This window comes from Trachinotus anak, unplaced genomic scaffold (genome assembly GCF_046630095.1).
Source record: "Trachinotus anak isolate AG129_WGS33_773 ecotype Australia unplaced genomic scaffold, CSIRO_AGI_Tana_v1 ptg000016l, whole genome shotgun sequence".
Classification (NCBI taxonomy): Eukaryota; Metazoa; Chordata; class Actinopteri; order Carangiformes; family Carangidae; genus Trachinotus; species Trachinotus anak.
The window spans coordinates 2,205,496-2,220,052 of record NW_027273867.1 but is presented as its reverse complement, the minus strand read 5'-3'; the positions used below and the strand labels follow the sequence as shown (position 1 = coordinate 2,220,052).

Sequence of the window (14,557 nt, the reverse complement as noted above, 5' to 3'; positions counted from 1 at the left end):
AGCGAACAGTGTGGTACTGATAGTTCCCTGACGCACACACACACAACTAATTTGGGAGACACACGCACACAGCTTCTCTTGTGCAGGGAGTCCATTTTATTTGAAGACAAAACTGATCAAGTACAACAGTAAAACCACAAGGCATTTGGTTTGGTTTATAACACACAGATATACGAGTCTGTATGAAGGACACCAGCACAGTAACTGCACACATCAGTGCAGCTGAAAAGGTAGATCCAAAGTAAGAAAGTGCAAATTGTCTAACAGGGCTTCAAGTCAGTGCACTGAGACCACTGGGGCTTTACGTAGGATGATGAGGAACACACCTTCAAAATGTCATAAACAGCATTACCTGTGACTTTCACACCCAAGGAACATTCAGGTTCAGCTAAAATTAGCTCCCACACATCTGTTCATCGCTCCATCTGTCAGGTGAGAGGCAGCACTCTGAGCACCATCGTGCTTTCACCCTCTTCCTCTCGCACAACCACTCTCTGTTTTAATCCCTTTCATGCACTTAAACAATGGTAAACCCTCAGTGGATCTGGAGGAAACAAAGTCTTCATTATAGAGACACATTTAAACAATGCTGTAGGTAAGTACACTTAGATCATAGGTGCACTGACAGACTAAAGAATCTGTATTTTAGTATTAGGTTAATAAGGTTTTGCTAAAACTAATGGATGTTCCATATGTCTAAATATAATATACTCATGCACAAGAGTCCACAAAAACTAAAGCATTCAGGTGTTTCTGAGAGTTTCCTGGTTGTCAGGCTGAAAAAGCTTTGGGAGCAGCATTCAGGTGAAGGCCTGACTCAAACGCTGGCGTTTAGCTCATCACAGATATACTGGTGTTGCAGTTGTGACCTTTTCAAACATTAAGTTTAAACACTTTTAACCTGGCACGTGATTTATTTTGCTTGTATTGATTCAAATGCAGCCCACTTTTGAAATCCTAAAATACCTTGTGAAAATAATATTGTTGTTATTCCAAAATGCTTCCTCACATTACTTCTCACATAGTTTTGTCATGATTGACGGTGTTAGCACCACTTGCTAGCTTTCTCCATTTTGTGTTAGCAAAACAACAGTTTACTAGTGAAGCGACAGGGCACACAGTGGGTCAAACTAGAACAACACACGGCCTGTTGTGCTTTTTAGCACATTTGAGAGATGGTTTGAATTTTATATATAAAGAGAGACCGTCCTTAAAACAAGAAAAGTACAGAAATCTCAAATGTGTTTGAAGTAAATTAGAAACAGTCTTCACATCACACAGTTTGTCCACCACAAAGCTCTTCCAAGTCACACCTGCAGGATCCTAACATTTGTTCATGTGATGTGTTTATGTTAAAAAACAAATGTTGGTTTCCATGCAGTCATCAAATATCAATATAGGCCTAATGTGGGCTCCATACTGTTCCGGACCTGCTTCAGACAAGAGATTAAGACCTGAACTTTCCCTCTTCTTTCACTTTTTACTTAAGTATTTGTGTCAGTTTTACTTTGAGCGAATATGTACAACTTCACTTCACTCTTCACTCTGCCTTCCAGTGTGGCTGTTTGAAACAACTACAAACACTTTTGACTTCTGACAATGTCTTACAAACCATGTCCACACTACTTCATTTTCATTTTAAAACGCCAAACAGAAACAATCTCCAGCAGATGACCTACTCTGCAGTTGATTAGAAAATACTCTGAACGAGGAACAGCAAAGACAGTTGTAGTTAGTTAAAATACAGAATTTAACTGAACAACTGCTTTTAGCAAAGACAACAAGGTCAGTAACACTTGTAATTCATTATCCATGTTGCTTCACCACTGGTAGCTGAGGGTGATTTAGACCAAATCACACAACCCAGGAGTTTGTGTTTCTGAAAGTCTTTGTTTTAGGGGCTGAAAACTCCAGATTAGTGTGGATGAAGGAGTAAATGTAACAAAAGAGATGCGTTTTAAAACTAAATTGTAATAGTGTTGATGTGGCCTAAAAATCCCCAAAAATCTCAGTCAGGCTCTAATTTAGGTCTTCATGGGATCTTAACTTTATTTTTAAAACCATGCTCGTGAAGCTATTGAGATGCTATGAGAGAAAAAATCTTCCCAAAGCAAGCTGAGTATCAGAAACTGTCACATAAAAAAGTTGGCACCAAATGCTTATTAAATGTTGGTAAAGGTAAGGAGGAGTAAAAAGTAATATAATTATTGTACTGGCACTGGTACAGAAACTGTTGTCAAACTTCATCCAGCACCAAACAAAACACACAGAAATGATTCTCAGGTTGAATTACTGTATCAGAGGAGAAATCAAACACAAGTCTGCACTACATGCAATGCAGAGCGCTAACACAAGTCACACACACTGCTGCCATGCACACTGTTGGTGGTGGCGTTGAGGCATAAAGGTCACGGCTGGCAGCAGTGTGAGCGTTTATTCAGGCCTGATCAGGATTGTGTGTGCAGCAGGCTCAGATGATGGTCTTGAGCTCGTCGTCAGTCAGCTGGTTGACCACCATGATCTTTGTCAGCTGCTCAGTGTACCTTCCCTGGTCCTGCATGAAGTGTGGGATGCGGATGTTCTCCATCTGAGCTACAGCTTTCAGGCGGTCCACATCTTCGAATGACACCTGAGCCCACAGAAAAATGACAGCAACAAATTTAGCAACCTTTTGCACTGCAGCACAAAAGTGAAATGATAAAACTACTGTATGTATGATGAACAATTAGAACATTTTTGTGTCTTTTGTGCCTTCAAACCACTGCTGTTGTAAAACTGGGTTGGTGTCATAACAAACACATCAGTTCTTCAGTTCAGTCATGTTCAACATCTGCAGCTGGAACGTTGTTTCATCATCAGCTCCTCTGAAGCGGAAGAACATGGTCTGTTTCCTCCTCACAGAGGTTATGTAAGCTTCATCCAGCCCTGCTCTTCAGTCATTTTACTGGACTGTGTGTCTGAACTTTAATCATCCCTATCCCCCACTAGTAATCAATAGCATTCTGGTGTTACTTTGTGCTACAGTGGTGTTGTTCAAGCACTGACAGAGAGGAAATGCCATTAACATGACAACACACATGGAACAATCCAAAAACAGGGCAGCAGAGAGAGTGCCCAAAAACCAAGGAAAGTAGCTTTTAAAAGAAGCGTAACTGACAGCAGACTAATACTGTGTTCAACTTCCTACAGGGTATGGTCAGCACAACACTGAGGCCTGATATGCTGCTCTGACACACAACAAATATCATCAAAGCTGTATGTTGGAGGCAAGGGCATTCAAAAGAAAGCCGTACAACTACCAGCCACTGGTTGGTAACAAGCGGCAACCTACGGGGCTGAAAACTGAAGCGAACACATAAGTGTCAAAACCTGCAGTTCCTCTAACGACCACTTGAGTCTGGCTCCAACAGTGAGATCACCAGGGCTGTTTTGAGTGACAGGTGGGGTGGGTGCAGTCACAGTTGGCTAGCCATTCGGTGTCTAGCTGCTAGCTGTCTGCTCTGCATTACCCCAGCTAATTTCAGTCACTGAACATGACCTGTCAGTGGAGAGTATCATGGGAGCAAGTGTGCTACAAGCATTTGCCACTTTGAAGCTGTTGTGTGCAATGATGGTGGTAAATTCTCGTCCTGTCTTGTCTAAACCTTGGAAGCCTCTCTCCGCACTGCTCTCTAAATCTAAAATCATGGAATTGGTCAACTGGTCTCTCAACTCAATTGACAGGATCTTCTCGACGAGAGGCCCGGGTTCGGGGGAACCTGTCTGCCCTGGCGGAACGTACGCCGCTGGCTACATGAGGGACTCCTGGGAGCAGTGGAGGGTCGTGTGCCTGGCGATTCTTTCCGTTGAGGACATCGAAGATCTCTATATATTCGGAACTGTGATATCAGGCTTTCTGCTGATTGGATTAGGCATTGCTCTGGTGTATCGGAAAATTCGGAAGACGGTGACAGCAGTCCAAATCCCCACGCTGCCCGAGATAGTTGATGGAGTGAGTAAAGCTGTAAGCACTCAGACTGTGAACCGCAACTTGGGAACCACCTTGGAAGGAGCTGTCAACACTCTGTCTGTGGTAATAGACAGAGCTGTTAACGCTCAGACTGTGGTCATAAATCGCAACATGGGTCACATCTTGGAGAAGCTTGCAGCTTTGGAAAGGAGAATGGATGGAGATGACCAGAATGGACAAACAGAGTAAGCGTGTCTATTGAAATACGACTGCTCGCCCTATCCCAAACAATCATAATCTAATCTGCGTTCCGGCCCCCGCGATCCCCCACGAGATCGCTGCAGTGAGACGCTTCTACCCCCCCCCCCCCTTCCTCCAAGGACACCTGTAGATTGTTGACTCCGTCCGGGACCCGATCAAGGATGTCTCCATGGCAACTTGCTGTGTTATCGCGATGACACCCTGCGAACTGAGGCACTGATTGTGAACTAGACGAAGCGACTCACACGCCTATGCACACACACACATTCACGGACACTCCTAACATGTACATATGCAACTCACCCCAACCCCCAACCCCATCCCACGCCTTCGCCGCTTCCTCCCATCCAGTGCTGCGGCTGGCTGCCTGTCTGCACTGGAATCACCTCCTCCCCCCTTTCCCCCCTCCCCTGGAGCAAATTGTCTTGAGTCACTGTGTTGTAAGATGTGTTTGTTTATATATGCTTATTTTTTTTTTATGTTTTTTTTTTTCCCCGAATCCCACACTGTACCCCCCCACCCCCCCCCCAGGAGTATAGTTTGGGTTCTGTTATTTTTTTCTCCTCTCCTCTCCACTTGTCCCCCCCCCCCCTTTTTTGTGTGTTTTGGTGCGCTCTGCACCAATCACCAGAAAAAATTCCTTGTACGTGAAAACATACTTGGCAATAAACCTGATTCTGATTCTGATTCTGATTCATAAATTTTATTTCAGGAAAAATTTGAGGGGCTGCTCAGGAGTGAGGGTGAGATCAACAGAACAAGCAGTGTGGCGTCAGCAGTTCTGGAGATACTGTTTGAGGATCGTCACAGTGAAGAGGGAACTGAATTTAATCTCCAACCAGTCTATCTATACTCTGACCTGGACCTATGGTCATGAGCTGTGGGTCCTGACAGAAAGACTGACGTCGTGGATACAAGTAGCTGGAATGAGTTTCCTTTGCAGGTTGTCTGGGCTCCACTTTAGGGTCACAGTGAGGACATGTGGAAATCTACAAGGGGCTTCTAACAGAACCTCTGTTCCTTCACACTGAAAGGAGTTGAAGTAGTTCAAGCATTTGATTAGGATGCCACCTGGACACCTCCCTGTGGAGGTATTCCATGCATGTCCAACTGGACGGACTGCAAGGCCACAGACCCTGAATGCAACAAAGGTATTACTTTACATATTCCCATCATTCCATCTGGCCTGGGACCACTTGAGATCACCAGGGCAGAGGATGTGGCACGGAACAGAAGAACTTCTGGGCCACTTTGCTTAGCCTGCTGGCACTGCAACCTGAATCTGGATAATCTGGATCTGTAACAAATTCAACATCAGTTTTGGTCTCACTGGGGCTAGGTACGGGAACTTGCAATGAAGCCAGTGAAACACATGTCTCATTAGGGCAGGCAGCACCAGCTTAGCCCACCAGTCCTCAGTCCTCTGAAGTCCACACCTCTGTAGGCTACCCCATGAGGGAGGGAGGGAGTCTGGACAACACTTGCAGACAGGTAGACTTTTCATAGACTTCCAGGACACACCGTAGAATGTATCACAGAAGTCTGCAAGGACTCAGTCCACAAATCTGAAGGGGGGACATTTAGCAACTATGGAAGTAGTGGAAAGAAGGGCATCTATCTGGTGCCAGTCTGATCAGTCTGCTTGATTCGGGTTGTGAATGACACCAATCTGTCTGATAAGGAAGACTCTCTCACCTGTAGATAATCCAGGCTGCTTGGTGAGCCAGGGAAATGACTAATACCACTTCAGACAGAGATAGTTGAAGTGTCTCACCTTTCCTAGAGCCATCAGCAGTGGGAAGTTGATCTTGTCTCTGTATCTCAGAATCTTCAGGATGCCATCCAGGTAGACCTGGTCTTTGCTGAAACATCCTGCAATGTGAGTGGTCAGAGAGGAGGACCAATAAAAGTTAGACAAGTATGATTTGTAAAAAGCTAATATCAACATTTTTAAGGTTATTTGAACATATCACATGTGATTCACACCCAACATTGGATGGATATACATATATACTGCATATAAACTCTCTTAAATCCTGTCTAGTGACATAGTGACCTGGCTGTGCTGTGTTGGTCTGGCCTCTCTTGGCTCTGACACAGTAGTCCCACCGGGTGTTGGGGTCCTGGACAAAGCGTCCCAGGTTGTGGAAGAGCTGAGAGAAGGACATGTGGCTGGCCTGGTAGACGGTGTAGTAGAGGAGGGCAGCGCGCCACAGAGTGGGGTCCTTCCTGAAAAGGACGCTGTGGATGCTGGCCAGACCCTCCTCTGTGGGGTTCAGGGGCTTCAGGTTGTGTTTCTTCCTGCCTACACTGCTGCTCCACGGCTGGTGGCAGTTGTTTATACCTCGGAAATAATGTGTGCCTGGTGAAACGGTACAAAACTTCATTAGTAGCAATATCAAGTTTATCAAAATATCAATAATAGTCTTAGTAAACACTTGTTGACAGCTAATCAGACCTGTGATCAGAGATGCATCACAGTCAAATATGAATGATTTCCTATTGAGCTGGTGACCTACCAGACCCCCCCACTAAGAAGCCTTACCAACCCTTACAGGGGGGTCCCACTGTACATGACAACCACTGTACCCACCTATTTCATGCCTCAGCATGCCCTCCAGCCAGTGCTCTCGTGCAGTGGAGATGTTGATGGTAAGTGTGGGTCTGCTGTTCACGACCGTCATGGAGGCTCTGGACAGGAGGTCACCTGTCACCTGGACTACTATCTGTCAACACAGCAGCCATAGGACCACTACATTAGAAATCTAGTTTAATTAGTTACCCAGACATGTTGGCCCGGTGTACTGTATATGAGCTTGACAAAGTGTCCAACGGTAACAGATACAGCAGCTTTTGTTACTGTAAAACTCATATGGAAAAACATGACCCATGTACACAAATGCTTAGTGTTGCACTATGAGACTACAATTGTAACTGATGGGTTATACACAGTTAAACAGTGACTTGTTAGTGCACTTGTACTGTTGTTATTGTTTCTGAGTGATGGTATTTCCACCACTGCTCAGCAGAGTGCCAAGCTGCAGTCTACCGAGCCGCTCAGGTTTCCCGGCTGCTTGGGAACTGCCCCGGCGGCTCACCTGGTAGAGCACATGCCACTTAGGCTGAGGCTTTGCCCCAGCGGCCAGAGTTTGAGTCTGGTCTGTGGCCCTCTGCTGCGTGATGTCCTCTCTCTCTCTTTCCAACTTTCCCATCTCTCTCTCTCTCTCTCTGTGTCTCTCTCTCACTATGACTGTAATAAAGGCAAAAGCCTCAAAAAAAACTTAAAGAAAGAAAAATACTCTGTCTCTCCTGACTATCTTTCTGAGTGATCATTTTATATGTGAATACAGCTGCAATCACAGCACAGTCTTCGATTTTCATTTATGTGTTTGGTGATTTTGACGCACCCACCCACATACGAGGTTTAGACCTCCTCTTGTTTTTATCAGCATATGATGTCTCTTAGACTGACACCTAATTGTGTTTAAGGCGCAAAGCACTGATTATATATTGTAAGATCATGTTTATTTACACAAGCCAGTAATTGTGTAAATTGCTTTGTTCCTCTGATGATTTTGTCATGACACTGTTGAATCTGTTGTGTCACACAATAGTACCTTTCTTCAATGAGTGCTGTCATAACATTGGCCCACTGACTAAGTACCCCCCCACCCCTGTGAACCAATGAAAGTCTGTTCTCTAACTGGAGGAGGCTATTTTAAAAAAATTCAAATCATTTTCATTGTTATTGGACGGTGAAGAAGACACAGTACGTGTCGAAACATTGGTCGTTTGCACCTGTTCATTAAGCTACTAAAGTGAATCATGTGCTATAGCATTTCATTTGGGTTCAGTTTTTCTGAACTGGCCCATCAAAATCATCTTGGTGGGCTCTGTAAATCAGCACGTTTGACAGAGTGAGAACAAAACTGAGCACTGTAAGATTAGCAAAAGGTTGATTTATTGCATGACTGTTGTTTTGGTTGCATTAGCTTGTATCGCATGGTGCAGGTGTTGATGTCTGATGGACTGAAGGAACCCTGTGGAGTTTAGTCTGACTCAAACAGTGATGCTCTCCACTGTTCAGCCAATTTGAGATTGACCTCTTGTTCAGGAAATAATTGATTGTTCATACTGGTGTTGATATAACTGCACAACAAATAAACAGCAGAGCAGGAGGGATACAACATGAATGGCAGCAAATAGAGGACACAGTGAAGTATTTTTATAACATGTATTCTTTTCCACTTGTGGGATGTTGTTCCCTGTAACCTCATAGCCCACACTGTTTCCTGTTCTGCCTGCTTTTCAACACGGCATCACTTCATTTTACCTGGTTGATGCTCTTCATATATACAGTGGAGGAAATAATTATTTGATCCCTCACTCATTCTGTAAGTTTGCCCACTGACATAGAAGCGAACAGTCTATAATTTTAAAAGTAGGTTCCTTTTTACAACGAGAGACAGAATATCAAAAAGAAAATTCAGAAAACCACATTATATAAAAGATATAAATTGATTAGCATTTCATTGAGTGAAATACATATTTGATCCCCTGCCAACCATTAACAATTCTGGCTCCCACAGACTGGTTAAATGCTCCTACTCCTTAGACACACTGAAAAAAACTTGTTACCTGCAGCAAAGACACCTGTGTCAATCAGTCATCTGTATAAAAGACACCTGACCATGCAATCAATCAGACTCCAACCTCTCCACCATGGGCAAGACCAAAGAGCTGTCTAAGGACATCAGGGACAAGATTGTAGACCTGCACAAGGCTGGATTGGGCTACAAGACCATAGGCAAGAAGCTGGGTGAGAAAGAGACAACTGTTGGTGCAATTATTCGAAAATGGAAGAAACACAAAATGACCATCAATCGACCTCGTTCTGGGGCTCCACACAAGATCTCACCTCGTGGCGTATCACTGATCATGAGGAAGGTGAGAAATCAGCCAAGGACTACACGGGAGGAGCTTGCTAATGATCTCAAGGCAGCTGGGACCACAGTCACCAAGAAAACCATTGGTAACACACTACGCCGCAATTGATTAAAATCCTGCAGTGCCTGCAAGGTCCCCCTGCTCAAGAAGGCACATGTACAGGCCCATCTGAAGTTTGCCAATGATCACCTGAATGATTCAGAGAACTCTTGGGAGAAAGTGCTGTGGTCGGATGAAACCAAAATCGAGCTCTTTGGCATCAACTGTATTTTCTTTCTGCTGTTTACTATGTTTAAACCCATTAGGAATTTTCCAAGAATGGTGCCAGTATGTGGTCTGACGTGTTCAGTGGAACATTATTAACTGGGTGATGTAACATGGCTGATGGCTACATAAACCACAGAAGCAAACTGGTTTTGATGACCTCAGAAAAGCAGCGACCTTGATGCCCTCCTGTTTGCTGCTCTGTAATGATGACGTACAAATCCATCAGGACACAGGCTCCAATCCATATTATAGCCTCCTAATGACTGTGTGTTTACTGTGTGTGCAGCAGGAACTGTCAGACTGTGTTGTCTTGACAGCACATATCGCCTTCATGGTCAAAATAAGTCAGAGTCATGTGACCTCTCACCTCCCCCATGCAGCCTTCCTTTTCCATGTATTTCTTGACATTGTGCCAGATGCGACTCTTGGTGAGGAGGTTCCCTCCAGTGATCTGCTCAAACTCCTCGTAGCTGCCATATCGCTGCAGGGCGAGCCCCATGATGTGCACTGCCTGTAAGAGATGAGGAGCTCACCATGGAAAAGCTGCCTGTGACTGACAACTGTCTTTGATGTGTAGATAGTGAAGATGACTGAAAAACACATCACTAAAAAGAAGTAAAAGACCAACAATCAGAACAAACCAAAAGTTAGTCAAACTATATATTTTGAAGAGAAAACAAAAGCAAACAATGAAACTATTTTTATGGTTTAACCATTGACTGTAAAGAAGTTGGTACTAACTGGTAAATCCTCATCATCCTATGTGGTCCCCCAAGGTTCTACAGCTGGCCCTGGTCCAGTGCTTTTCTTTTATGTTCATTAAAAAGGAAAAAAACAATGTCTCTTTTCATTGTCACACTGATGTCTGTGTTGTTGGTCTGTATTATCAGTGCAGTACTGTCCTGCCCAGATATTCTGATATTACATCAGATTTTTATAATATAACTATATTATTGTATTTTATGTTTCAGGTATGAGTGATACTGCCACTCAACAGCAGTTCAAAGTTTCATTTGAACTGCTGTTTGATATTCATTCAAATATCACTTAGGGAGGGGAATATCACATTATTTAATAGTATTGATCATCGACCCAAGCCTGAATGGAGACACTGTTTCGTTCTGCACTTTCTCCAAAAAAACAACCAAAACATTAACCAATACCAGTATATCTGCAGAATGATATCAGCCCATGTTTCGGCCCAGCTCTGCTCATAATTACAATAAACTGACCTAATAACTGGCTGACTCCTTTCTCCAGCTTCATATCCATCCACCTTGATTACTGCTGCTCTTTATATATTGAGAGATTATTATTCCAAATAAAGTGGCTTTAAAAATCACAGTCAGGCGTTGGTTTGTTTATAACCTGTCTGATCATCCAACTGCTTGTACAAGTTATTGTCATAACTGATAAGTGATTACCCACAAACTATGCCTATCTTGTCAGTCTGCACTTCACGGAACAATGTCTTCTGCTGGCAGTGGTAAAATAAATAAATAAATAAAATAATGCCTTGCTTTGCACTGGTTCTTGCTGTTTTACTCCTAATTTCTGAATCATCATCTCCACTGTGTAGAGAAGAATTCTTCCCTGTAACCTGCCCTCATGCCAGATTTTCATTTGTTTCTCATGTTTAAGTTTTGGAAGTTGTGCTTCTGTATAACTCAGTTTTGCCTTACATCAAATGAATTCATACTGAATATGAATAAATGTTAGAGGAGCTGCTCCACATTTCTACAAATTATTACTCTATTGAGTATCAGTGTCTGTTTTCCCTGAAAAATGCCACAAATATCAAACTGTAATTCAAAACAAACGTGATTCAAGTGGCCGTCCACTTCCACAGTTCAGCACAAAGAAAACGTGATAAACTAGGGCAGACATCAGGGACAAAAAAACACGAGTGTGCTCCGCAGGATCATTTTACTGTATTTCCTGTTCAGCTCACTCACTTTTCACTTGTTCAACTATCTGAGCACTCGTGTCACATGAACAACAGAACACCACAAGGCTGTTTTCCTGCTCTAGCCTCTATATTTACATATATATATGGATAGGTGCAGCTTAATACATAACATCTGGTGGCAATGAGTCATTCAATGTTATTTTTTATTTTATTGTTTTAAAAGTAATCAAACTGAAGTATATCTATAAATACTGGAATCAGGCTATAAAATATTCACTATTTTCAGTTTTTAATTGTAGCCTGAAAACTTCCTCAAGCCTGGAAAAATTCTCAGAGAAGAAGACAGAGGATGGAGGACATGCAGTCACTGTCCTCAGTGGGAGCTACCACCCTGTCACACAGACATTTACTGTAGGAAAATCGCCACATTGCCTGCACTTTTCCCTTTTTGCTACTTTTCTTTTACAATAAATATCCAGTGTACAAAGAATATTTATATTTATTTGGTGTGAAACCTGTCTGTTTTCCTGGAGGTCAGTGTTAATTATTAGAAATCAGCAAGTTTTATTCAGAAACTTTGTATTCTGATGAGCTTGCTTGCTGTAGTTACTGGGACCTTTTTCGTACCTCAAATAAATCACATACGCAGCTGCTTGCTAAGGTGGACTGCCAAAAAGCCCCAATTAAGGTTATTTGTTGCAGATGGTCTTGCTCTCTCCTGGCCAAGTGAACCAAACCAATGATCTTAACTGTTCCCTTACCTGTGTCAGAAAGCGATCTGAGGCGGTATTATGCCGTGCCAAGACATGTGGAGAGACAGGGTTGCTGTACTCAAACTGCGGATTGTAGTTGAAGTCAGACTTAAAAAACTTGGCCTTCTCTTTCTCCACATTAGTCGGCTTTATGGCTGTGAGGATGCAGAGCTTCTTGGCGTTTTCCACTTCACGTTTGATTGATGCTTTGTGCAATGAGGGAAGTTTCGTGTGAGGAGAATTGACGATCTTCCTGAGCTGTGGAACTGCACGCGGGGTTAGGCCCATTGTGCTGCCTACCACTGCGATGTTCTGTGCTGGTTTAGGGAAACTGGAGTTTGTGTCTGTAAAACTTGTCTGTGCAGGCTTACTGCCACCTTCTTGTGCATGCACCTTTTTAAAAGCCATGCCTGGCTGGTTTCTTTTACCAAGTGTTGCACCACATTTCCCTGATGTTTTTGGCCCCAGAGACTGCTTTGGGGTCTCCCACTCTTCCTCCTCAGCCTGCAGCAGTATGTTGTAGCTGCTGGAGCCAGCACTGAAGAGGTCCTTGAGGACACTGGAAGAAATCTTCTCCAGGTATACTTGGCTTGGGCTCACTGCCTTGTCAGCAGAGTTTAAGATGTACTTTTTGGACATTTCTACTTCTGGCCAGTGAAGTCTTTCTGAAATAAGTAATATGAGACACCATTAAGGGAGGATAGTGAATGTGACTGCTGATTACTTCAGAATCACCTTCACATGCAGACCTTTTATAGACAGCTAGATAGACTAATCCTCTTATCACGCCAGGATAAAATTAGATCTATCCGAGTGCCAAGTTTATAAAAAAAAATACAAGGTAATAAATATAGTTTATTACTATATTATACTACTTGCAATCAGTGTGATGAACAGTGTTTTTACATCTCTGGAAGTAAACAAACAACAACTTTTGTCCTTACTACAATCACAATAACGTGATCTGACTCAAACAGATCTAAGTTGACTTGTCCTGGACGACTGTTATGTCAGCAATCTGTGGCTATGCACCAAACAGTTTCATGAGTCAGTATCCTGCTCGCACAGAGGAAATTATTCTCATCATGTCTCCAGAGACTGGCAGTACAGCACAGGAGTCAGAGTGCGGGGCTGTGCGATTTCTAGTGAGACAACCTGGAGCATCATCATCCTAGGAGCATACTCCCTGTTCGGACAGGAGCACTGAGTCGGAAGCCGTGCAGCCACAGACAGCACAAACTAATGACCTCAGCAGCACAGTAATGACTGGGAGAGGGAAAAGCACAAATTGGAGCTTCATTGGCTTGCTATGTGCTTAGCAATCGAATCAAATACTATTACCTAATACATCAGCTTGGTACCTCATCATTCAGTTTTATCTGATGAGACAGGCTACTATCACATCATACTGTAGGCAAATAAGTAATCATATCTAGTAAATACATGGATGTGTGAAAGTTTTACAAAGTTCACACTTATGTCTTAATTTTAAGACATTTCCAAGCCGGTTAGTTTATATGGCATTTTATTTATGACAGTAAATACAGCCCTGAACCTGGAGCTACTTCAACTGCAAATAAAATGAATCACTGCTCAAACATCTCCATCTCATCCATCACCATTAATCTAAATATCAAAGCACTATTAATAATTTAAAGCATATGGTTAGCTGTAATCAGCATGATTCAGCACTGAAAAGCCAAACAGAAATCAGCTTTTCACACAGCTGTGAGTCTTTATTACACAAATGGGATACAGTGAGCATTGCAAAATACAATGGAGATAGACTAGGTTATATATAAGACAATATAAACGGAGAATATTGAATAAAATACCGTTTTCTTAAAATATTAAAACGTTTTGTTTAGGTTCATTACTTCTTTATGTCTCCCTAGTAATTATACATTGATTAATAGCTAGCTGGAGCTCATATTCTAACTTACCTCCCTTTAACTAAGCTGCCACTTGGTATAAGTGATGCTACATCAGAAGTTGAAACAAACTATGATTACAATATTACATGTAGTAATTGCTGTTAACGTTCCTGATCTGTTAATGTCAAGCTCCAAACTACAGTCACAGGAAAATAAGAGAAGGACAAATTCATCATTACCTGTTACTTTTATTGACTCCAGCATCCTCTGTAGAGGTATCTAGCTAAAACTAAAATACCACAGAGCTGTTCGAGCAATACCAGCGTTACTTAACCTAGCTAAATTAGCTGGCTAATGTTGTCCAAATAGAAACTCAACAATAAGAGCGAGTTACCTGTCGTGACTGCGTATTTCGACACGTAGAAATAACTGTTTAAAACATTTTAGTGGCTATCAACTGAGCTGACATCGACCAACCCGCCTACACCGAATCCCTGCCAGAATGACAGCAAGGGCGAGCTGTCTCCGCATTTACTGAGCTGTTTCCATGGTTTCGTTGTAGCTACGCAACACGCGGACACTATAGATTGCTGGGAAA

At 42.8% G+C, this 14,557-nt stretch overlaps 1 protein-coding gene across 5 annotated transcripts; it reads right to left on the bottom strand.

The window, feature by feature from the left end:
* Positions 1-73: 73 nt before the first annotated feature.
* On the bottom strand, positions 74-14,509 carry LOC139634297 (putative tyrosine carboxypeptidase MATCAP2). 5 transcript variants are annotated; one of them, XM_071500662.1, is made up of 7 exons: positions 14,199-14,509; positions 12,095-12,746; positions 9,792-9,935; positions 6,804-6,936; positions 6,267-6,572; positions 5,985-6,082; positions 74-2,629 (listed from the first exon to the last, which is right to left on the bottom strand). In XM_071500662.1, exons 2-7 carry the CDS (start codon positions 12,722-12,724, stop codon positions 2,471-2,473), a joined length of 1,470 nt encoding a protein of 489 aa, XP_071356763.1. In that variant the 5' UTR covers positions 12,725-12,746; positions 14,199-14,509; the 3' UTR covers positions 74-2,470. The 5 variants fall into 5 exon arrangements, with proteins under 5 accessions (XP_071356763.1, XP_071356760.1, XP_071356762.1 ...); XM_071500659.1 differs by having other exon boundaries at positions 12,095-12,750; positions 14,199-14,508; XM_071500661.1 differs by having other exon boundaries at positions 12,095-12,750; positions 14,354-14,507.
* Between the last annotated feature and the right edge of the window lie 48 nt (positions 14,510-14,557).